The sequence below is a fragment of the Aulostomus chinensis genome, chromosome 12 (genome assembly GCF_037954235.1).
Source record: "Aulostomus chinensis isolate RoL2024-O1b breed Wild chromosome 12, RoL_Achi_v1.0, whole genome shotgun sequence".
NCBI lineage: Eukaryota > Metazoa > Chordata > Actinopteri > Syngnathiformes > Aulostomidae > Aulostomus > Aulostomus chinensis.
Window position 1 is genome coordinate 17,600,437 of NC_141331.1, and position 22,207 is coordinate 17,622,643.

General features: G+C 42.7%; 1 protein-coding gene across 6 annotated transcripts in view; it reads right to left on the minus strand.

Annotated features, from left to right (window-relative positions):
* Positions 1-117: 117 nt before the first annotated feature.
* uggt2 (UDP-glucose glycoprotein glucosyltransferase 2) overlaps positions 118-22,207 on the minus strand; it is a 42,135-nt gene continuing 20,045 nt past the window's right edge. For 2 of the 6 annotated variants that reach the window (XM_086220577.1, XM_086220575.1), the window contains 19 exons: positions 20,976-21,107; positions 19,480-19,610; positions 19,173-19,268; positions 18,895-18,997; positions 17,953-18,032; positions 15,577-15,766; positions 14,686-14,844; positions 14,415-14,500; positions 11,421-11,505; positions 11,187-11,269; positions 10,963-11,043; positions 6,058-6,162; positions 5,897-5,981; positions 4,722-4,904; positions 4,393-4,553; positions 3,118-3,232; positions 2,919-3,035; positions 2,285-2,453; positions 118-2,170 (listed from right to left, as the gene is read on the minus strand). In XM_086220577.1, coding sequence (XP_086076703.1) covers positions 2,148-2,170; positions 2,285-2,453; positions 2,919-3,035; positions 3,118-3,232; positions 4,393-4,553; positions 4,722-4,904; positions 5,897-5,981; positions 6,058-6,162; positions 10,963-11,043; positions 11,187-11,269; positions 11,421-11,505; positions 14,415-14,500; positions 14,686-14,844; positions 15,577-15,766; positions 17,953-18,032; positions 18,895-18,997; positions 19,173-19,268; positions 19,480-19,610; positions 20,976-21,107 — 2,184 coding nt within the window. In that variant the 3' untranslated portion in view covers positions 118-2,147. Of the gene's footprint in view, positions 2,171-2,284; positions 2,454-2,918; positions 3,036-3,117; positions 3,233-4,392; positions 4,554-4,721; positions 4,905-5,896; positions 5,982-6,057; positions 6,163-10,822; positions 10,847-10,962; positions 11,044-11,186; positions 11,270-11,420; positions 11,506-14,414; positions 14,501-14,685; positions 14,845-15,576; positions 15,767-17,952; positions 18,033-18,894; positions 18,998-19,172; positions 19,269-19,479; positions 19,611-20,975; positions 21,108-22,207 lie in introns of those variants that run through there. The other 4 variants (XM_086220579.1, XM_086220578.1, XM_086220576.1 and 1 more) reach the window with 3 other exon arrangements.

Consider the following 22,207-nt stretch of genomic DNA (forward strand, 5'->3'; position numbering starts at 1 on the left):
GAGTGGAAACAAAGTCTTCCAGTTGAGACCTTTTACTGCATGATTCACTGATTAACTGACCACATTAGGGAACAACAGAATCCACCAGCAGTGTTTGTAATGATGCGTTTGTTGTAAAGCTTTATTTATACACCCACCACAGGTTAAACGTCTGGGGTTGACAGCACAGTTTAAAACGGGTGCACCCACTTTAAGACAACACAAAAATACTCTTGGCATCAGTTATACAGCAACTCTTGTCTTATTCCTGAGACAAAAACACTTGTTCAGTTAAGGAATCCAAATCTTGAAAGCATCATTCTCAATACTGAATACAGTGAAACTGAACGTACATCGATGTAAACATAATGTTGGAAGTTAAACTCCTGTGTACAACTCCAAATAATGACCTGCAGATGATTTCATATATAAACCCGGCAATAAGAGAGGAGCTGAGTCATTAATGTAGCATCACATAGCGGAGCAGGAACAGGCATGATTGAGTCCAGCCCCCTAAATTACAGCCGTGACACCTGCATGGCACATAAGCTGTGTACAAATCTGGAAAATGTAGCTACAGTTGTAATGTCACAAGAGTCCGTATCAACAATAACAGGCTTCTCATTTCTAGCTGACCATTGTGGGTGTTTGTGTCTTCCCTATAGAATTGAATTAGCTCTAACTACTGGAGCTGACAGATGACTGCAAATGCTAAAACTAGGCCCACGAAAGCTAGTTGGTTGTCTCCAGCAAACATTTTAGCTTCTTGAGAAGCCTGAAAAAGTCAGTTTAATCAAACCAGTCAGGCTAATGCTACACGATAGACAAAAGTCAGCTTCTTCAACCTGTAGCAGGGGCTTTTTGGCCCTGGTATTATTTCAATATTATTAGCAGTAGTTTTAAAACACCACACTGGCTTGTCTGAATGTCACGATTTGTTAAGTTGGGGCATTCCTAGTCTGTAAAATATCCTCCATAATGATTGTTTGTGCCATTGGAAAAGGCTAGGAAGCGAGTTAGCCTGCTGGACATCCTGATTAAGGGTCGTGGGGGGGTGGGGGGTGGAGCCTATCCCAGAAACCTCCGGGTGAGAGGCGGGGTTCACCCTGGACAGGTCACCAGTCCATCACAGGGCCAACACATAGAGACAGACAACCATTCACACTCACAGTCACACCTACGGTCAATTTAGAGTATCAATCAGCCTCGTCCTCTCTTGATGTCTTTGGACTGTGGGAGGAAGCTGGAGTACCAGAGAGAACCCACACAGGCACAGGGAGAACATGGAGACTCCACACAGAAAGATCCTGTGCCGGAGCTGGGACTTGAACCCAGAACCTTCTTGCTGTGAGGCCACAGCGCTGACCACTGCAGCACCGTGCTGCCCTGCATAGAGAACATCAACTCACAAATCCATTCCTAACACTTCTGCTCTTTTGTTTGTGGACTTGAAAAATCAAAAGTAACGTCCAAAGTAACAAAGAAAGAACCTTCACACCAGGCTAAGAGCTGCCTTCTGGGAGTATACAAGAGCTACACTACTAAAGAGCCCCATGCACATTAACAGTAGAAAAAGGGTTTCACAGGCCTGCTGTGCCTGGTTATGGTTGCTAGGCAGTGACTTCAGAAGCACTGTGGGAGGGCGGGGCTTAACAGTATTTGCTCACTGCTGTTCAAATGGTCAGAACTTTGTAGCAAAAGTTCAGTTGTAACTTTGGTTTGAGTCATTTCAGCTTGAACATTTACAAATCAACAATATTTAGGCAAAACACAACAAATATTAAAATAGATGATCCAGGGATGAGTTTCCTCCTGATTAGTTGCATAAGTTCTCAGTGCACCATTGCCAACGGTGCTTTGCTTCCCTTTGCTCTCATTTTGACTTCATACTTCACTGAACAAAGATCATGCGCCTGTCAGCACACAATGACTTCATAGTTGGCAGTTAATAGTTGCATCACGTGTTGCTTTTGTAAGACGGACTGACTGCAGAAGCAGATATGGCATCTCTGAAAATATCCCATCTTCGCCGGCTGGGGATGTTACACTCCGTGGCTATGTTTAGATGGAATCATCTGTCTCCGAGCTTCACAGTTGACTTGCGTGCATAAGGTGCTGCCTCCATTTTTTTCTTTTTTTCCCCCTCTTCAGCATGTTGCTGGCACACACTAAAGTTCATCACGCCGGGTGCCTACACAGCAGAGGAAGGTGAAAAGGGAAGAGATCATGAAAATGAACCGGGATGGTAAGAGACAGACGAGATGTTGCACTGAGAATCTGACAAACATCTGGAGACGTCATTAACCTATTTTATGCTGCGAAGGAGACGGAGTCTGCCTGTGTGGTGCGCTGTCGTCCTCCGCCTCCTGGATTTGTCTCAGCAACTGTTTGATCTCATTGTCGTATGTAACCCATTCAGGAACAATTCTCGCTGCTGCTGTTAACTTGGGCTCCTTGGTCTTTGGGTTATTGCACTGCAGCAAAAAAAAAAAAAAAAAAAAAGAGGGGGAAAAAAAGAAGAAGAAGCAAACAATCCACATCCATCACACCACCACCAGTGCCACTTTCTCCCAAGACTGTCATTCCCAGCACTGTCTGAGTCGCGCGTTTGAAACTAATTTGATTTCCAATTCTGTTAAAAGGACATTAGCTCATGTCTTGTGTCTGAATTACCAAGTGGGATCCTATTGCAGTCTGCTAGAGCCTGTCCAGTAATTCTCAGAATTAGATTAGGAGGCTACACAATTGCTACGAAATGCCAAGTGCCTCATGGACGTTAGTGGCTGGGAATATTCTCCTGCTTTCCACTGCTATAGCAGATACACTTGGGTTATAAACCGCTAAAGCGTTTCAAACTATATAATATATATATATATAGTATATATATATATATATTCTATGTTACTAACTAATGTTTCCCATGGGAGCTTGTAACTCACCAGGTCAATCGTTTTAGCTGTGATTTTGGATGTGTCGTCACACCACGTCTCACACCACAGCCATTCTTGAGGAAGAGACTTGATGGCTACTTGGTGGATCATGTTGTTTGGGAGGTCCTGAAGGTAGAGCAAAAAACACAGTATCACAAATTCTTCAGGTAGTACAGCACTAAAACTAGCTGGGGTCTCTGTGAGGTACCTGGTCCAGGTTAGAAAGACTGTTGGGGTCCTGGCTCAAGGCTTGGTACTGGCCTCGTAATCTGTCCCCGGCAGCAATCTTACGGAACTTCTTTAGATCAACTACATACAGGGCGCTGGGTGAAGGAAAGAATAGAGACGACACATAACACAGGTGTGACAAATCTTCTGATAGGGGGAATCTAAATTACCTCATAAAAATAAAATGATATCATTGACATAAAGATAATTGTACCAAGAGTCTTGGATATTCCCTGCTTTGTGTTTTCAGGAGACCCACTGATTCAGATTACTGCCCTCCCTGCTTCTCTCCTTCCCCACACTGCCAAGCAGCACACTGGCATCCAATCAAATCACTGCAGGACTGTGACTTTCTCTTCCTCCCCATCAGCTTGTGACAGCAGAAAGTTCTGCTCTCTGCTCAGCCGCTGGCTGTCACTTATTAGCCATCACACCAACAGAGGCACCGCTGGTCCTACGCCTCACACGGGCTAAGAGAAGAGCTAAACTTGGGATTTCATACTTTAGACACAGTGTGTATGTTCCACAGCTGCATAAAGAACCTGTATTAACTCTACCGGTTGGGTCTAATCACCATGGAAACTGGATGAATGCAGTATTGCAGCATCCAGCATCTCTCTCTCTCTCTCAAAAAAAAGTTTAAAAAAAGAATTGGAAACTCAAATATGACAGAAACATGACTACAAATCAAAAATGTGCAGAGGAAAAATTTGGCTTGTCAAATAAATAACTAATAGTCGCAGATGCTTTCCAGGCCGATAGGTATTTGTCTTTTAACAAATTAGGATGATAAATTAAAATGATCATGGATACAGAACATGGAAGAATAATAAATCAATACTAAATCACTTTATATAAGCCTTAGAAATATTTCCTGATTTAACAAACCAAGGCCAAAATGTGCTGGCAACATCAAGATGTAGTGTATTTTGCAGTATGGTCTATTTTCGGCGTTTCACAGCACAGCTCCTTCAGTCTGCTCTGCAGAGTAGGGAAAAGGACCCGAATGGCCCCGAGTGAATAGACTGTATGAATGGCCTAGCAGGAAATGGTGGTTGTCGAAGACGCGGAATGTCCTGAATGCTAATGCTTGGAAATTCATGGATTTATTCAACCACCTGTCCTGAAAGAAGAGTCCCCTCCAAAAAAAATGAGAATAATAAGAAGGAAGGTGATGGTAATGCCGCTGTAGATGGTTGAAGTATTTGAGATTGTTTTTGCCAGGCACTGAAAAGTTTCTTTAATCAAAGAATACCTGATGTGATATTTCCTGTGTGCTAGATGTGACGCCCAGTAGCCGGTTTTCCAGAAGCGATAGCCTTCCATCTCTTTGCGGCTGTCACAAAATGGTGTGTAGCCGTAAGGAGCCCCCTCCAGGTCTAAATCTCTCAACTCCTTCAGATCAGCCCGGACTATCTGTGTGTGAGAGAGAGAGAGAGAGAGAGAGACAGAGAGAGAGAGACAGAGAGAGAGTGAAAATGTTGGAACTAAATCTCATCCAATCTCCACCTCAGTACTGAGACCGACGTGCCCCCCTCCCCTTCAGACTGTGACTTTCATATGTCAGTTCAGTTTGATCCTCACCTGGTCGGCGTCCACAAAGATGATCTTGTCAACCGCCAAAGGGAACAGAACATCCAGGAAGAGGATCTTATATCCCCAGATAATACGCTGCTTCTCAGTCTGCTGGTGGAGCCAACGCGGCCACTTGTACTGCACCAGCTCGTACTGAAAGCCGTACGATTTGGCCATGTGAGGGATGGTCTCCTGAACACGAAGTAAGAGGAACCACGCACAAGAGCAACTTTAATGAGCGACTCCATTTTTATGATATACACAGCAGTTTCGGTAATGACGAGAAGCTTCCCTTTTCACCGTTATGAAGCTGTCGGCGGAACGCCATTAAATATGGTGGTGCGTTTTCTTCTCAACATATGTAACGCTGATTAGTTTTTGCTCCACTATTTATAGAAACACTTTATGATGAGCACCTGGACACATAAATGCGGCGTAACACCACAGCCCTTAGACGTTCTGGCAGATTCGCAGCTCCGACTTGACCTCTGGCAAACACAGTTGTTGCATGATGCTCTACTAATCTTTTAATCAGCTGCAGACTCACGTATGTTACATGTTGCAGCGAGAACATTCCTAAATGATCGAATTGCTTAAAGAATAATATTGGAGCTAAAAATGACAACCGACATCTTGACGCACAACAGTGTCTTTAAATGAAACTAAACCCGCTGCTACACTTGAACAGCTTGCCGTAGTAATTTGTCCTGTTCACGTTAGTCATTGAAAATCTCTCCTGCAGGCTTCCAGTGAAAGACTCGGGGGACAAAATCCACCATTTGTATTCGCAATGAGTCTGAGTTGATCAGATCAAGCAAGCGTCCTCCAACGTTCCAGTCTTTGTACTAAAAATTCCCTTTTTGTGTCTTAATTTGCACAGACGGTGGATTTCGTCCCGTTACTCACACCAGAAGCTGGTTCGGCTCGGCTCTTTTAATCTTTACTTTTTAATAGAAAACAAACTTTTGTCTTTTTTCGACAAATTTGAAAATCTCTCTCCTGTTTTTATATACAAAAAAAGGACATGTTTTGCTTCATCCCCCTTTTAGGGATTTTTGCAACCGAGCGTGCACAGTATCAAATGAAGTCCACGACAAAAGAGGGAACAAGCCCGACTCTTTTTGGTGCCTTGTATAAATTAATTTTTGCTGCAATCAAGCTTGAAAAAACAGATGTCTGCCTACCTTGAATGAAGGAGAAAGGTAATTCTTGAGAAACCAGAACTTGATGGGTGTTTCGGTGTGCCGAAGGACAGACAGCATCATTATTCTGAAACAAAGACAGAGTGAAGGTTGAGTCTCCGGCCTGGAAAGAAAGCAGGGGAGATAAAATGAAAGTGACCTACCTCAGAAAGCGCTCGTACAGATGACCCGAGGCCACAGAAAATATGTTGAGAACATCCTCTTTCTTCTTCTCTCCCTCATCCTTCTTGGAACCCCCACCTGTGATGCTGTAAACCAGCCAGTAATATGTGAGTCTACTGTCTTTGGATTGATGCTTTTCATACAGAGGCAGTAAATCAACCAGTAGTTGCAATGATTCTGTAGAAGCAGCCAACAAAAAACTTCCAAACAAACCATCTCACAAACAGAGGTCGTTTTCAATTCAATAAGGGGAATTACAACGCTGTTGAAAGCCATTATTTTTGACCTCTTGCTGGTAATTAGAACAGGCACAGAGGAGGCAGCTTCAACTCTGGAACACACGATATGCTTACAAGAACACGTAGCTAGCAGGGTTAATTTGTGCTCGAATAATTGGAGGTCAAAAAAATCCAATTCTGTCATGGCTGTCCTCAACCATGTTTGGTTCCAGTAGGTCTGCTGGTGGTTCAGCGAGTTTGTGAAGTTCAAACGTGGTTGAAAAATGTGTTAAGGTTGGTTTCCCTGTCGATATGCATGTTGCCTCCCCTTAATATCACCTCATCAGGAGAAAATACAGTGAGACCAGCAACTGACATAGACTCATAGACTCAACATAGGACCTGAGAGTGACTGTGGTTTTTGGTGGTTAAAAGGACAAAAGCCGTCAGTTGTGGTTTGTATCAGGTGTCTCGAGTAAAAATTGATCCTATGATGTCATCAAAGCAAGCCAGGATCCATCCAGCTAACAAAAGATACGTTCGTAAGGGAAACACAGGTACACTGACAAATGGCCCGAGTGATTCTTTAGTTTTGATCCAATTAAATGCAAAAAAGAGAACAAAAACGAGGTCACAGTGAAGCGGGGAAGCAAAACACAGAACTTGGGGCAAGTAGGAGGAGCACACTTGCAGTAGCAGCAGGAGCACATCTGTGCTTTGTCATAACTTTTGGCAGGATAGAGCAAGCAAAGTAAAAGTCATAATGTCAAAATGAAAGATGCCCACTGACCACATCAAACTTTGTAAAATATCTGCAAAAGCTTGGTAAAGTGAAAGTTAACGTTAATGTTAGCGAACGTGTTTGAGGTTAGCTCAGCTATATGTTAGCGTGCTACTTTGTGGGACGCTATGTCTCATGGATCGGTGTTTTCCTGAACATTTTTAAAAGACAAGGGTTGACCTGTACCCTCCCTTTCCTGTGCTCATGTTAAACTGAGAGAGATTTGACCTTGCTGAGAAGCTTTTGTGAGCCTCTACTCCAACGTGGCACTCGATTGACGTTGCAGTTGGAGGTGTCCTGTTGCAGGGTGGTCTCGAGTTTTATGAGTTCACTATTGGCCTTAAGTATAGACATGTAGGTCAAACTAAATCAACCAAACTGTCGGAACTATCAGCACAGATGACAGACATATCCAAAGGACACTCGCCACACTTCTGAAGGCTGAACAAACCCCAACCAGCTGCTATTAATGAGCAGGTGAGCGGCGGCTCATGATGCAAGGACCACTTAGCGGACAGTCACCGGGATTGGTGCCGGAGGGGAGATGTGTCTGCAGTCAAACTGTGTGTCCTTGCCTATAACGGACTGCTGATGAGAGAAGGAGAGTCTCTCTCACACTCAATCACAACCGCAGCCTGGGCCCCGAGGCTCCAGGCAGACACTGGGGAGTGAGATGGAGGTGTGAAGGGAGCAGAGGGAGCAGACCATTTGTCTCTTTATGTCCTTTAACAGCAACTGAACACAACCCCCCGTACATACAAGAGTAAGACTGGTCATCCCCGTGACACAGTTTTGAGCCCATTTCAAGATAATCTGGACCTCTGGAAGGAACCTCAAAGCTCTCCCTAGTGCTCGCTAGACTAAAGTAGTGCTGAGGAAGCACTGTGCTGAGTCAAGCTTGTTTTGTACATTGTGTACAAAATGATGTACCACTCTGTTAACTAGCTGTTGAGATATCTCTAACAAGTGAAACCTCTGAGCAACATGCCATTAATATCCTTCAACCACTCCCCCCACGATAAACTCATCATCACGTCCACTCAGTTTGTCCTGTCAGTCATGCCGTTATTTAGTCTGAAAAGCACTTTTTCCACATGCCCACACCAAGAATGCAAAAAAGAAAAAAGACAAATAATAATCTTTCTCCAGATCTCACTAAACCCCCACACACAGGCTCAGGAGGAAAATGCTCCTAAAATCAGCATCCAGCTGGGACCAGTGCCACGTCACACCGAAGGTCCTGGGATCACTCCTCCACTACAAGTCTGAATAACTCACTCAAGCAATGTGACTTCTCATGACCTCTCTCACCTTGTGTGTTAAAGATTTTTCATAAAGGACATTAAACCCTCAAAGTTCTTAAGGATCAAATAAGAACCGATGACAGCTCCCCCCCCCCCCCCCCCCCCATCTTCCTTCAAGCCAGAGATAAAGAAGAAAGTAAAAGTGAACATAAAAGACATGATTTTTCTTCTTCTCAGGCTCATTGCTGCTCAATAGAGATAAAGCTCCCTTTAAAGATGGGACACTTTGTAAAAAAAAAACCAAACTCTGTCACACAAGACTCACAGATGCTCGCTGATGTGTGGGATTCACCTCACCAATTCTGGGTCTTAGATCAATAAATGGCCTTCAGTTTCATCCACTTGAAGATTGCAAATGAAGCGAGTGGAATGAATGCATCTTGACTTTCAGGCCGACAGTTTGTTTGTTTGTTTGTTTTTTTTACACTGACAAATTCTGAACCTTTGACTTTTATGAACTTTGTATTTTTAATGTTTGTGTTTTCAGAGGCGTTTGAACATCAGTCGTAGTCGTAAAACTCCTAGGATGATTTTATTCATCATTTCTGGCCTGAGAAGTGTATGGACTTTATAGTGAAGATGTTTTTGGGTTTTTTTTTTTTTTTTGTCAACGTGGTGATTCGTCTGTCTTATTATCTCCCAACAAATGTTAGAAATCCAACTGAAATCCCATTCTAAATCACCCCTCTTGTCGGCCCCAAATAATCATTTTTGTCAACGATCTAAACACCATTTTTTAAAAACAATGTTATGTATTGATAAAATGAAGAAATATTACAAAAAGTCCCCTGTGTCTCCAGTGGCTGCAGAAGCACCTGAATACCTTCTGACTGACAGCAGCTGGCAGACTGCCAGTGTTGCACTGCATGAAACAATGAAAGCAAACTGGAAATCATGTGCAGACAGCATGTTGCTAGCAGGGATTTAAAAGAGCGATGACTACACCGGCTTCTAACAGACCAAAGTGACATTTGCAGAAATGTTTGCAAGCTGTTTAATGTGCTGCAGCTGAACAGCTACCTAGTCTGCAATCTGATGTTGGCGGTGGCCTTTTCCCCTGTAAATCCTTGTTTGATGACGGGCTGGGTGAGCTAAGGTGCAGGACAAGAGATTTGTTTGAAAGTTAAATAAAGAGACTTTAGCTAGAAGGCTAAGGTAGGCTGTCTTGTGTAGCGTAGAAGGCTGCTGACTGGCTCAGAGTGACTATCTGCCCTGGATACAATTCCATTATACTATTTTGTGTAAGATGTGATTTAAATAATGTCTCCTTTTACGTGTTGCAGATTTAATGAAATAACTGAGGGTTTTGTACTGTGACTTTGTATTTCTCAGTCACACAAACTTGACTTGAGACTCATTGTAATTTGGACTTTGGCACTTGTGAACAAAAGAGGTTGAGCCATCATGTGAACAAAGAATTTGAAATCTAGGGTTTCGGGAGGAAGGGGCAGCATGGCTAGTGGTAGATTTGCTGTCTAGCAGGTTCGATCCTCACTTTCCCCAGTGATCACGTCCAAGTATCCTTGAGCAAGACACTGAACCCTTAATTTGCTCCTGGTGGCCCTGCGACTGACTGGCGACCCGTCCAGGGTGAACCCCGCCTCTCGCCCAATGTCAGCTGGGATAGGATCCGGGGATACCCCCCCCCCCCCCAACCCTCAACGGATAAGCAGTATAGAAAATGGATTGCTGATGGATGTATCGATGGATGGATGGTTAAGGGAGTATTTCCTACTGAGAGTGAGCGTCAAACAAGATAGCGTCTAAAACGTAGCCCACCTACCAGTGAGCTCAACAGGGAACCCTTTGTTCGACTGAAATGTCATTCAGTGGGAAATAATTCATTATAAATCAAGGTTGCTGAAGCAGCATTCAACCTAATGTTCTCTACAACCTTGTTCCCCGGCAGCAGCCAAGGCATTCCCAAGCCAGGAGGGATTTGTTATGCCTACAGCGTGTTATGGGTCCATCCGGAGGCCTCAGTCTAGTTGGACAAGTCCAGACCACCTCTGATACTTTATTCAGCAAGCTTCCTAATTATCCATGTGGGAGGTCCTCAGTTTCACCTCCTCTTTCCACTCATTGATGTTACAGTTGCATACATACAGTAGGTATGTATATTAGTGTACATTACTGTTATTTGTGTGCGGATTTTGGCTCCTAGCACCCAGTACATGACCATTTATGTAAGAGGTGTGTTTGGACAGCTAGTATAGTTAATATTCTATGACACACTGCAGGGATGAATAAATAATGTATGAACAAATAAATCCCAAACAGGTTTTACACTCTTGCAATATGTTGTTTAAAATAAAAAAATCATTGATTCCACTCCTTTAAAAAAAAAAAAAGAAAAACTGAAAGCAACTAATGAACAACACTGCATGCCAATAAGTATGACACAAGTTTAAAGCATTAAATAGGTTGCAGCGACACTGCCTACCTTTTCTCAAAAGTGCTCCAAACACTTCACACAGCAGGCATTAATTAAGAAGACAGGATCACACAGTTAAGGAGCGGCGGGGACACACACACACACACACACACACACACACACACACACAAATGCACACATACACATACCTACAAAAGCACATATTTTTTGCAAGACTAGATCTTACAGCATAATATTGCAGTCTGGATCCAGGGGAAGAATATGATCTCCTGAAACCGTAATGTATGATTGACAACAGAAGGCACATCAGTACACCCACCAATCAATGAGATGTTACTGCCAATCAGCTCAGGAGGATTTTAAAACATCTAGAACAAAAAACACGTGCGAGCTGATGGTGAGAACAACATACCTTGCTATGGAGTCCCACAGGCCTTTGCTCTCACTAGTTTCACTTAAAAGATCTTCGTTGATCTTTTCCGCTTTCTTCTGGACCTATAAATGAAAAAAAACAAACAAGAACGGTGATAAACTAGTTTCCATCTGCAACACAGGCAACTAAAACTCACTGTATTGTAAATAGAACAATGTCAAGTGCTGTGAAGGGTCATAATATAAAGTACATATATCTATCAAACACACTCACCCTGACTTTGATGATCTTACTGTGAAAGGAATTCAGCAAAACGACAACGTCGCCAGCATCTGCAGGGGAATCGGTTCCCTCATGCCTGAAAATGAAGCACGAGTACATCATGACGATCACTGAAATTTATGGTTCGTAAACAATACCTTTTTCTTTATTTTATTTCACGTCATCCACAGAGGGACTGTATTTTCTTGAAATGTGAATAACGCAAAGTTAGGACAGAACCAAAGATTTTCCTGCTTGACTAGTCTCACAATCATGACAAAGAATCTAATCGGTTAAACTTGGTTGGTGGGGGGGGCATGAGAAAACAGTTTGAGGTCCACGGTTGAGAAACAGAGAAATACAGATGTGCAATAATTGAAAATACTTTTTTTTTTAAAAGCAAATGTACAAAGTGAGACACCTGTATCGCCCAAAGCAGTCCCTGTTCTTGATTCTGTGAGTCAGTCAGTCAGCAAACAGACATTATTTCCTCACAGCACATCACTCAGCTACAGTCTGTAATACCATGGACGTATTTGATGCAGCCCACCACCACATTTTGATTGATTCTTTCTTCTTTTTTTAGTATTTAAAATGGGGGGGGGGGGTGACTCTTATATCATTCATCGGGGAGCTGCATGCAGTACATTGATTTATGTATCTCTCTCTCTCCATTCAATCGCAAACACTGACAAATGAAACCAGTTGGTGATTAGATTTATATCACAGATGATGGTGATACATCCACACCGAACAGTATCGCCACACAGATAATTATCTGCATTTCTGCTCCATCTGCATACGTGATCCTGCAAGCGTGTGGCGATGACTATCTAATTTATCTGTCCATTTTCCCAGGAGTTTTCTGACCGTTCAATCAATCACTGAAGCCTTTTGTCGACTATCGTTACTCTCATCATCTAATGTTTGTTGGACTATTAAGGAGCATGCCTGGACAATACGGAGCTGGAGATAAGTTTTAAATCTGGAAAATGGATCTTAAGTCAGTTAGTCTCCTGAAAAGTAAAATATATGTATAAGCATACACTGTTTTATGTTAGATAATTGAAAATGAAAAAGGAATCACAAACCTGAGACTGAAAAATTTACACAACCTTTAGGTCCTTGTTGGTCATAACTATTTTTAATCATGTAATCTGATTTCATTGCTACCAAGGCAATCCCGCTAATTTAGTTGCCATCAGGCCAATCACAGGGGTATCATTGTTAACATAGTTGGAAGTAGCTTTATTATCAATTAATGTGCCTGTAAATAAACATTGATAGCTCCACTGGTGACTTAGATTTCTGCTTTAACGGTGTGCGTTTAACAGAGATCATTTTTGTGTGTCAATGACTGAAGTTTGTTCCTGTGTTTTAACCATGTCAACAGTGCAGGAACAAATACACACTATCAGACCAGGGAGAGGACCAATTTAAGTGTGGATACTGGGAGAGCTGCCAGGGGTGCACTCTGACCATATTCATTACCTTCCATCATTATTAAGAATCACATTACCATTATTTTATCCATTAAAACTTCCCAGCTGGACTGGATATACTGGTAGGTTTAATGAGAAAGTCCATGCTGTATTGATTGTGTAACACTGGCCTGTCACTGTAATTGTTTTAGGTCTGATTTGATCAGTGGAGACTGTGCTTTGGCAGGCTGGATCTGCAGGGTCTGGTGGTGAAACAACTGAGAGCAAACTTTAGGGAGAGCTGAGCAATAGACTATGATGCACAGCAAGCCATTACAAACCCAGTGCTTACTAAAGACAAAAAATCTAACCTTATCACTATGATAAATGCCCCCTAGTCATGGGGCACACAGTGCATTTCCCCCACTCTGCTCAAGTGCAGCTTGTGTTTTGTCCCCTTTGCTGTCATCAGTACAACTGAGCCTTTAGGGTTTGTGTTAGAAAGCACCAGAGATCAATCTGTATCCAGCTCTGAGGAGAGGAGAGCAGGCCATCTCAATCATCGCTGTCGGGGCGAGGCGCCGCAGCAGCACAGGGTGCAACAGGAAAATGTGGGCTCTGGGACTGGAGTGCACAGATAGGTCCCACTTGGCTCTGATCAGCCACCTAACCAGAGCAGAGTGCCGCTAACCGCAAGAATAATGACACTGCCAAGGTGAAAAATGACATCACCTCTTAGCTTCACCTGGGGATTGGGGAATAAATCTTGGGTTGTCTGATATGATTCCAGAGGAACCGAGGGCTGTATGTGTCCTAAATCTTGTGTGAGGAGGACCAGCGAGGACAATATCTGTGATTGTGGGAACATTTACAATGGCGCACTACAGCTGTCCGTGAAGAATCACATGCATGTGTGGGATTTAAGCCATTGTTGCTTTGACAGAGAGGAATTGTGGGTCCTCCATGTTACAAAGAAATGACAAGATGAGCTACGAATTCTTGGAAAAAAACAGAGAACATTCAAGTGTTATAAATAAAATTAAAAATGCTGACTTACAAAGTAAAAAGTCCTAATTTTGTATGAAATGCATGAAACTAACAAAAGCATATTACAGGTTCCATTTGTCTGGGAAAATTAGACAACGCCAACGCACTCTGTCTAGTATGTACAGTTTTGACACCTACGCTTTCCTAACTAAAAAGCATTCTGCTGCTGATGTACTGCAGTCTGAGGTGGATGGCATGGCAGGTGACCAGCTGAATCATACCACCAATCTGTCTTCTCTTTAATAGCACCCTCTTCCTCCTACCTGTCTCTCTCCCCTCTGTGCAGAGCACAACTCCCTGCACTTATCAAAACCTTGAGCTGCTACAGTGTCAGCAGCTCGCCATGTTACCATAGTGATGGTTTTCATAGGTACCAGTGTGAAGTGGAGAGGCAGCTGAAAACAACCTTGATGCAGAGCTTCAGACGAAACCACCTTATTAACTCATTTTTAACATTTTAAAAGAGTATATATTAATATTTGTAAGGGGAGGGTTGGGAAAGACCACTTCCAAAAATTTAAATTTGAAGAGCCCACACGAGAGAATCTGATAGATATCCTCTGATCGTCCTTTACGTAGTCTCAGCATCCAGGCTCCGGGGTTGGCTTTCAGCTGGAAATATCCCTGTTATGACAAAAACAACAGAAGTGTGTATGTAACAGAAGAATACAACTCATTCTGGTCTCCTTTTGTCCAGCACTAAGAGTTATCCATAATATCCAAATCATCGACTGAATCTAACAAGAAAATCATCAAGAGCAAGAAAACTGTCTTGGTAACATTAGCATGAAGTCGAGAAGGTTGCTGACCAGGTTAGCCATGACAATAGTGTCATACATGAGTGGGTCTCGACTCATGCCCAGAGTAAACTGTAGTCCACGTGGAGGCTGGCCGGTCGTCAGGTCGAAGCAGTGGCCTTCCAGCAAGAGGTGCTCCAGCTCATACTCTGCTGTCACAAGCCCATTCACCTGGAATGCAATCCCAATTTAAACAGCACAAACTCGGACAAAGGGTATGAATGATACAACCTTAAAGCTAGAGTCTGCAGCATTTTCCTTAAAACAAAACAAAAAAAACAACAAAATAATTTACTTTTGATAATTCATCTGGCTCAATCATCACTTTTGAGCCTCAAGACATGGTGGTGATTGTGTCTGTATGTATTTCAATATTTTTCTTTTTTGTTTGGACTGTCTGGGCAGGGGGTGGGTGTGTTACCCTTCACACCTTCAATTCTCTGGTTTGTGCACTCATATCCTGACCGTAAAGGTCAGGATATGAGTGCCCTTCAACTTTGAAGGGATGCTGGTTTGGTTATGCAGATGTGAATGACAGCGAGTGTGACGGTATGATAAGAATTTCTTCTGGATTCTATCTTTAGTTACAATCTACTATCTATTTTTTTGCACCACATTTAGACATTACCAACAATTTTTACTGAGGCTCAACAGTCACGAGGTTGTCACAGAAACCCACTTTTATGCTGAATGGAGCAAATAAAGGCAGCCTGGTCATATCAAGCTGTAACCCTGGGGGCTGCCAGTCATCCTAAACCACCTGACCTGAGTGGTACATACACTGTTCGTACAGGTTAAGAGGCTCAAGTATTATGTCATCCAAGCTGTTCAGTGATTTATGGTCAAGGAGTAGAATTTTGAAGACGAACACACTTAGATAGTAATAACTGGGCAGCAGAATACCTCTTGCAGGTGGATGTTATCCAGGTCATGGGGGCTGCGCAGAGCCTCCACCATCCAGCCCTCTGGAGTGATCATATTAAGGGTGAGGAGTGGAGATTCGGGGAGGTCAATAAAGCGGGCAACTGGTCCTGGTGACACTGTGTCGTTGGCCAAGAAATGCACATCAGACTCCAAGACAAAGGAGTAAAAGCTGTGAAGACAGCAAAAAAAAAAATCACTGTCAGTCCTCACGGTCCCTGGCAGGAGACTTCTCTCATGTCCCTCCTTTCCCAAGCGGCCACATTCCAATCCTGATGCTATTATGTCATGGTTCTTGTTCTCTTCATCCAGAGCTAATTGGGCTGGACAGACACTTTATTTTTTCATGATTATGCTAGTTTAGGATATACAGTTTTTGTCATTTGTTGTCTTGAAATTATGTTGCTTACTTTCCAGTTATTTTCACGGCGCCCACGCTGCAGTCAAGCCCAGTTACACCATCTAATTAGTCCAAATGAACCTGTTTTCTGTATATTGAGCTATTTGATTGTGTGGCTGATTAGGTCTTGGGACTGGCCAGCACAATGACTGGCACATCAATCCCATCCAACAAATACATTGGTCTTTTTTCCGAAGCATTAGAATGATGACATGCTCGGCAACAGTCACGTTTCTATGACAGAAAAGCTGTGACAGCCGGCTAAATACAATCTGGTCAAAGTGAGGTATCTAATTCTATTAAAGCCAGTGTTCATGCTCAGTCAGGAACAGAAATATGTGCGGTGCTCCTTGCAACAGAAATATTCACATACCCCATTATTAGCTGCAGATTAATCTTTATGCAAATGGCTTTTCTTCTGTGTGCCTTGTGACACACAGGAAACAATGTGTGTAGATAACATGGACGATGATAAACACTGCTAAAGCTAATTCTTTTTTATTTGGAACACCTTCTTATCCTTGCTGAAACCACTGAAGCAGAACAGGATTTATTACTGTCAGCAGCAGCTCCACGGCTGGCCTGTAGGATTACACGTTTGACTCTACAAGGGACATTAAGCAAAGAAGGTGTAACAATGTCATTGTGTCATGATCGGAATCTTGATGAGATTTTGAAAAAGGGCAACTGAGCTTTATTTTCCAATTTGTTGAAGATGAGAAGTTTGTAGATTAGCTTCTTCTCATTAAAGAGCTTACGTTCCAAGGTTAGAACTGCAGATATTTTACATTTCTGGTTTTTAAAAGCTAACAACCATGTTTCTGTAACCATGTACGTGCATTTGTCTGCGGTTTCATGTGAGGAGGGTAACGTAACAAACAAGCAGCAATATAAAAGGTTTCTTTGACGAAGGTCAGTAATACCTGTGTAGCAGTGTAATTATCTCACAAATGAAGATATAATTTGCTTAAATTAGGCATTTGTCACTCAAGTGGAAAGGAAGCATGATGGGCTGCAGAGGGGTGGCTCTTAAAAACCCTCTTGAAGAACTCAATCAGGGTCATTGTAAACTCTCTTCCATCGTAAGGGTAAAGCTATCTGGTACTATTTCACTATATCAAGTATCAGTAACCCTTTTGTAGTAACTAATAGATGGCATGGGTATGAGTCCTAAAATAAATCTTAAAAAGGGTGGTTAAACATCATCACATGAGAAGAAGCCCAAAGTCAAACATCATTTTGTAGTGTATTTATGGTTTAACCTTGGACTTGTACATCTTCAATCTGAATTTACGCTTCCACAACCAAAAACGTTTTGTCCATGACAGAAGATAAGCTTGCTGAACAAAAACCTATAAGTCTCATAAAACTCGCTGTGTTTGACACAACGCTTATTTTCTGCAAATAATCCCCAAAATTCCACTGGCTTTTGGTCAAGGTAAGTGAAGGTGATTCTGACATCCATGTTGGCCAGCACCCCACTGACAACCCTTGTACTGTGTTGGCATGAAGCTAAATATCCAATGGCCAGCCTCAGCGATAACATATACCCCCTAGTGGTCGACGGAATATTACACAGACACACATTTACAGTTTCAACACCGATACTGAACAAATCAGAACCAAACTCTCCAAATTACTTACGCATTTTATAAATGCCTCACATTCAAAGCAGTCTGGATGTTAATAGACCATTTTGATCTTCATTTTTCTACATACTGGTTTGTTGTTTTTTTTTAACTGCATGGCTTGAACTACAGCACTGAAAGCTGTGAGCAATTTGCCCAGGGATGCAAACGGAGGCCCAGAGCAATAAGCTTGTGTTATTAAGCAGATTGCATCTGTGCAGTATAATCTTACAAAGGGAAGGAGTGAGGCAGAGATGCTAACTCAACGGTCACAGGACACACAAACAAGCCAAACAGGAAAGTTTAATTACTACTGGAGCTTGAACCTACCTCTTGAGGGGCATCTCTGACAACTTGGCCCTGCAATTCATAAACACCTGCAGTCTGACATTGACCACTTGACTGAGCACCTGCAGGAGTCACAGCAAAAAAGAAAGAAAGAAAAAAAGACTCAGGAGCAGAGTGGAGCCAGAACAGCAGAGAGGCCACAGACCCACACAAACCTTTCACACCAGAACTGTGGCCCACTGCAGTTATTACACCGGAGGCTTTCCAATGATAAAGCCCAGCCATTATTACAAAGCATCGAAGGTCTAAGAACAGAGTGTGTCCAACCTTGTACATCTTGTTACGCCCCTTGAGGCAAATTGTATTTCATGATTTTTGGCCAATAAACTCTAACCTGATTTGATTTGAGCAGTGGTCAGAAGAAAAACAATGAGCCAGAGATTATGGTTGCAACAAGGTGCCTCCATCTCAACCAGCTAGAAAAGTCAATATCCTGGCATCATAATTTCTACTGCACACAGCAGAACTCTGGTGCGAAGACAGTGCTAACAATGCCTAGTGAAGGGGGCTGATTCACTGGCTGGCTGAGAAGAATTGGTGAGTCATATTTTCATATTCACCCAAGCCACCGGCTCAATAAGCCTCAAGCAAGACAGCAAGACAGCTTGGGGGTTTCAATGAAAGTAAACCCTCTGAAGAAACCTTACTTTGTTCAAACTTGACATAAATAAAAATCAATTTTGGTTCATACACTCTTCTCAGAAGGCCGGTTATTTTTCAGTGAGAAATGACAAATACATGGATATAATCATGACCCACTACATCATAGCATCAATGCAAAAAGAGAGGAAAAAAAATTTGTGAATGTTTGGATCTTGCCAAGCTTTATATTCCTGTATGATTTTCAGGGAAAATAATTTCATTTCTGCATGAGGAATCAATGGAGTAGAGAAAAATAGGAGCATTAAACAAAATACAGCTTACAATCAGCAGAGGGGACATCTTCTGTGCTGCCCTGGTTAGGGGGTCAACAATGGCAACCACATCATAGAACACTTCGTTTTCACGCTGGGAGAGGTGGAGCACGCTGAGGAGCAGAACACAACAACAAAGTGGATTCAGGAACTAAAGGTTCTCAAATCCAAAGACTTGACTTTCTGTATTTCTTGAACCGAGGGTGTAGCAATTTCAGCTCTAACAGCAGAGCATCCACTTCCCTCTGAGAACGCAGAAGGAGTAAGGAGAGTCGAACAGTTGCCCACCTGTGGTTGTCTTTGATAAAGTGGACATGCCTCCTCGTCTCTCCTTTGGGGGCTGCTGTTAGGAGGGCGTCAACTTTCATGACTAAGTCACTGGCTCTGAGGCAAAAGAGATGTGGCAGGATAAGGCCATCACTTATTCATGATGCATGTTAGGAGAGATGTTGGACTGTTAACAAGGTCGGCTCCTTTTTCAGGGAAGGTAACATCAGACGAGAAGAGTCTTATTGATTTGGCCTAATTTTCTACTTGATTAAATAAAGAGAGATTCTGTGTCAAACATCAGGGTATCAAAAAACAAAAAACCTACTGCTTTGGCTTCATCCTCATCTGTTTAACTTGGGCTCTGACTTTCTCTGCAGAACTGCTGATCGTTATCTTCTCCAGCAACTGGAAATCCTCCACGGTGAAATCCTCTTGCTCCTCGAATGGACCAAGGATCTAACACAGAAAACATAATAATACAGTGAGCAGAACGCAACATTTCCAGCATGTTTTATTTATCTGTGAAGATTCTCAGTCATCCGGGTCATGGTTATCTATGGAGGGTTGAATCAAGAGCAGTTGGACTTGGTGGTAGATATGGATTATTTACTACTTGCCAAGAGGTTGTTAAGTCTATTGTGATTGTAACACAATGTGTTGTCCACTTGGGAAGTGGAAGCATTCTGTGATGTTGCCTGTGTTTTCCTCTGTTCTAGTTCTGGAGTGGAGAAATGCCACTGCAGCACAGGAATGTGAAATGATACTAATTGTGACTGCCATCCGAGAGGCTGACATCTTCTTCTGCTGCTGCTGCTCCGAGTGCTGCTACAGCTCAGATCAGCTCATCATTTATCACTTCCGTACACACATACACACCTGAGAAACATACTTCCTGCTGATTTGACAGTAAAGAGCAGTCTGACAACACTAAAATGAAAAGGAGTGATAAAGAGGCACAACAGCCATTTTCACCCTATTTAAACCTTGTATTAAATAGGGTGATGTGTGCCAATTATGAATGTTTAGATGCATCATGATCACTTTTATCGGATCTGCCTCAGCACACGAGGTGATTTCATCCCTTTTGTGCATGCGCTCCTTCCCCATCACCATGGCTTCCTCCAGTGATGAATAATGCCCCCCTTCACCTCTACTATGTTGATATATTTGCTATTTGCTACCGCAACAACCACATGTTTATCTTCGAACCCTCTCTGACTTGTTCTGCTTGTAGTTCAACTTCATCGTAGGTTCAGGCGTTTAAAAAAAAAAAAATCACTGATCTGACCTTTGCTCTGAGGGATTTTCTGCCTTTGACCACAGAGTAGACCCGGTGAATGTGAACGCTCATGAGACGTCAATTTTTGGATGTATTACTACAGAGGTAAATTCAATCTGACATGATGCTCAAGTCCCTGTGCGGATGGAGATCGTCTGGTTTCAAATAAAACGTTTGCAGTGTGGATGTAGCCTCAGAATAAAGAGCGGGTTTTTAACTGAATACAGATCCAAATAAACAAGCAAGAATGCATTCAAAGTAGTAGCTGTGAATCAGATTTGATCTGGACGTTTTAACTTCAGACATTTTCACTTGTGGGGAGCTGGTGAAGCACCGGTGGAAACATTACCAATTCTCCATTCAATGAATTGTTCCATTTGGATTTGTCCTTGTTCGGAGTAGAATTTCAATGATATTCCACTATGCTAAATAATAGCAGCAACCCAACACCGGTGCTGGGATACCTGTCCGACATCTAGTTTTTTTATGGTGGAGAAACTGTTAGTGAGGATGCTGATTTGTTGGAGCTGGACTCCACTCACCCTGCCATTGCTGATCACAGCCCGCTGTCCAGGACTCAGCTTCAGGACTTCTCGACAGAAGAGCTGCTGACTGCGGATAAAATCCATTTCCAGTGTGTTGAACTTTTTCTCAAAGGCATCTTTGTCCATGCCCTAGAGCAGAACAAATATAGTTTGTTTGGGATGATAGATGAATTGACTTGTTGACTTGCACATTTCTGACAAATTTGTGAGCAACTGTACAATTCAATAGGCTACCTCGAGGACCTGTTCCCCACTCCAGCTTGCCCAAAACAAATTCTGAGTGATGCAATGGCTTGAGGAATGATGAATAAATGATACCGATGCAAATGTTACTTGGTTATTCACAATAGTATCGATGCTTTTCGTCACTGCAGTCACTGCAGTTTTCAAACATGAAATATATCAGCCAGAGGACGGAGCTGTCAAAAGTCACATGTGTGAAAATGAGATTAATCAATTTGTAATTAATATAACAAACTTTTAATTAAGCCTCAGCCATTTTTGTCTATAACAAATTAGGTGTGGGAGTGAGAAGGGGTTTGTGGAGTCAGGTTATTAGTTTCTACAATATTTCTCTCCTCAGGAGAACAGGTGAAATACCAATAATGTCAGCACAATCCAGTCAGCAAGTCTGTCTGGCAGCCCACAATAAACTCATATCCCTCTGGGTCTCCGCTCACACAGCCACTTCCTCCCTATCTTTCTATTCCTATTTCCAGCCCATTCTCTCCCCATTGTTTAAGGCCGGCATAATTGAAGGGAAGTTTGTTATGGTTGGTCCCAAATGTAAGCAGTGCTGTATGACTTCTTCCAGAAGGGAGAGATTGAAGCGTTCTTGTCATATGATTTGTTGATCAGTGCCTGAGAATTAATTTTGTTATGTTGTTTGGCTCAATGACGCACACTCCAGCAGTGAGAACACAGTCGGTTGTAAACTGTGTAAGGTAGTTGAGTGATGGTCAGGCTTGGCTGAGCGCATGTGGATCACACAACCATGAACGAGGGAGCCTGACTACTCGTCTGGCCTCACCAGGTACTGTATCCAGCATCATTTTTAAGGATGTGTGGAGTCCGTCTGAGGCCGGCCCCTGTGACACATAAGTGGAACTGACGGAGAGGAGTGCTGCTCGCCTCGACATCCAAAGACCGCGGAGCATCAGGCTTGCTCTAAATGTATTCTGTTAGCCAGTGTTCAGAGGAGGAATGAGAAGATGAGCTCATCAATCACC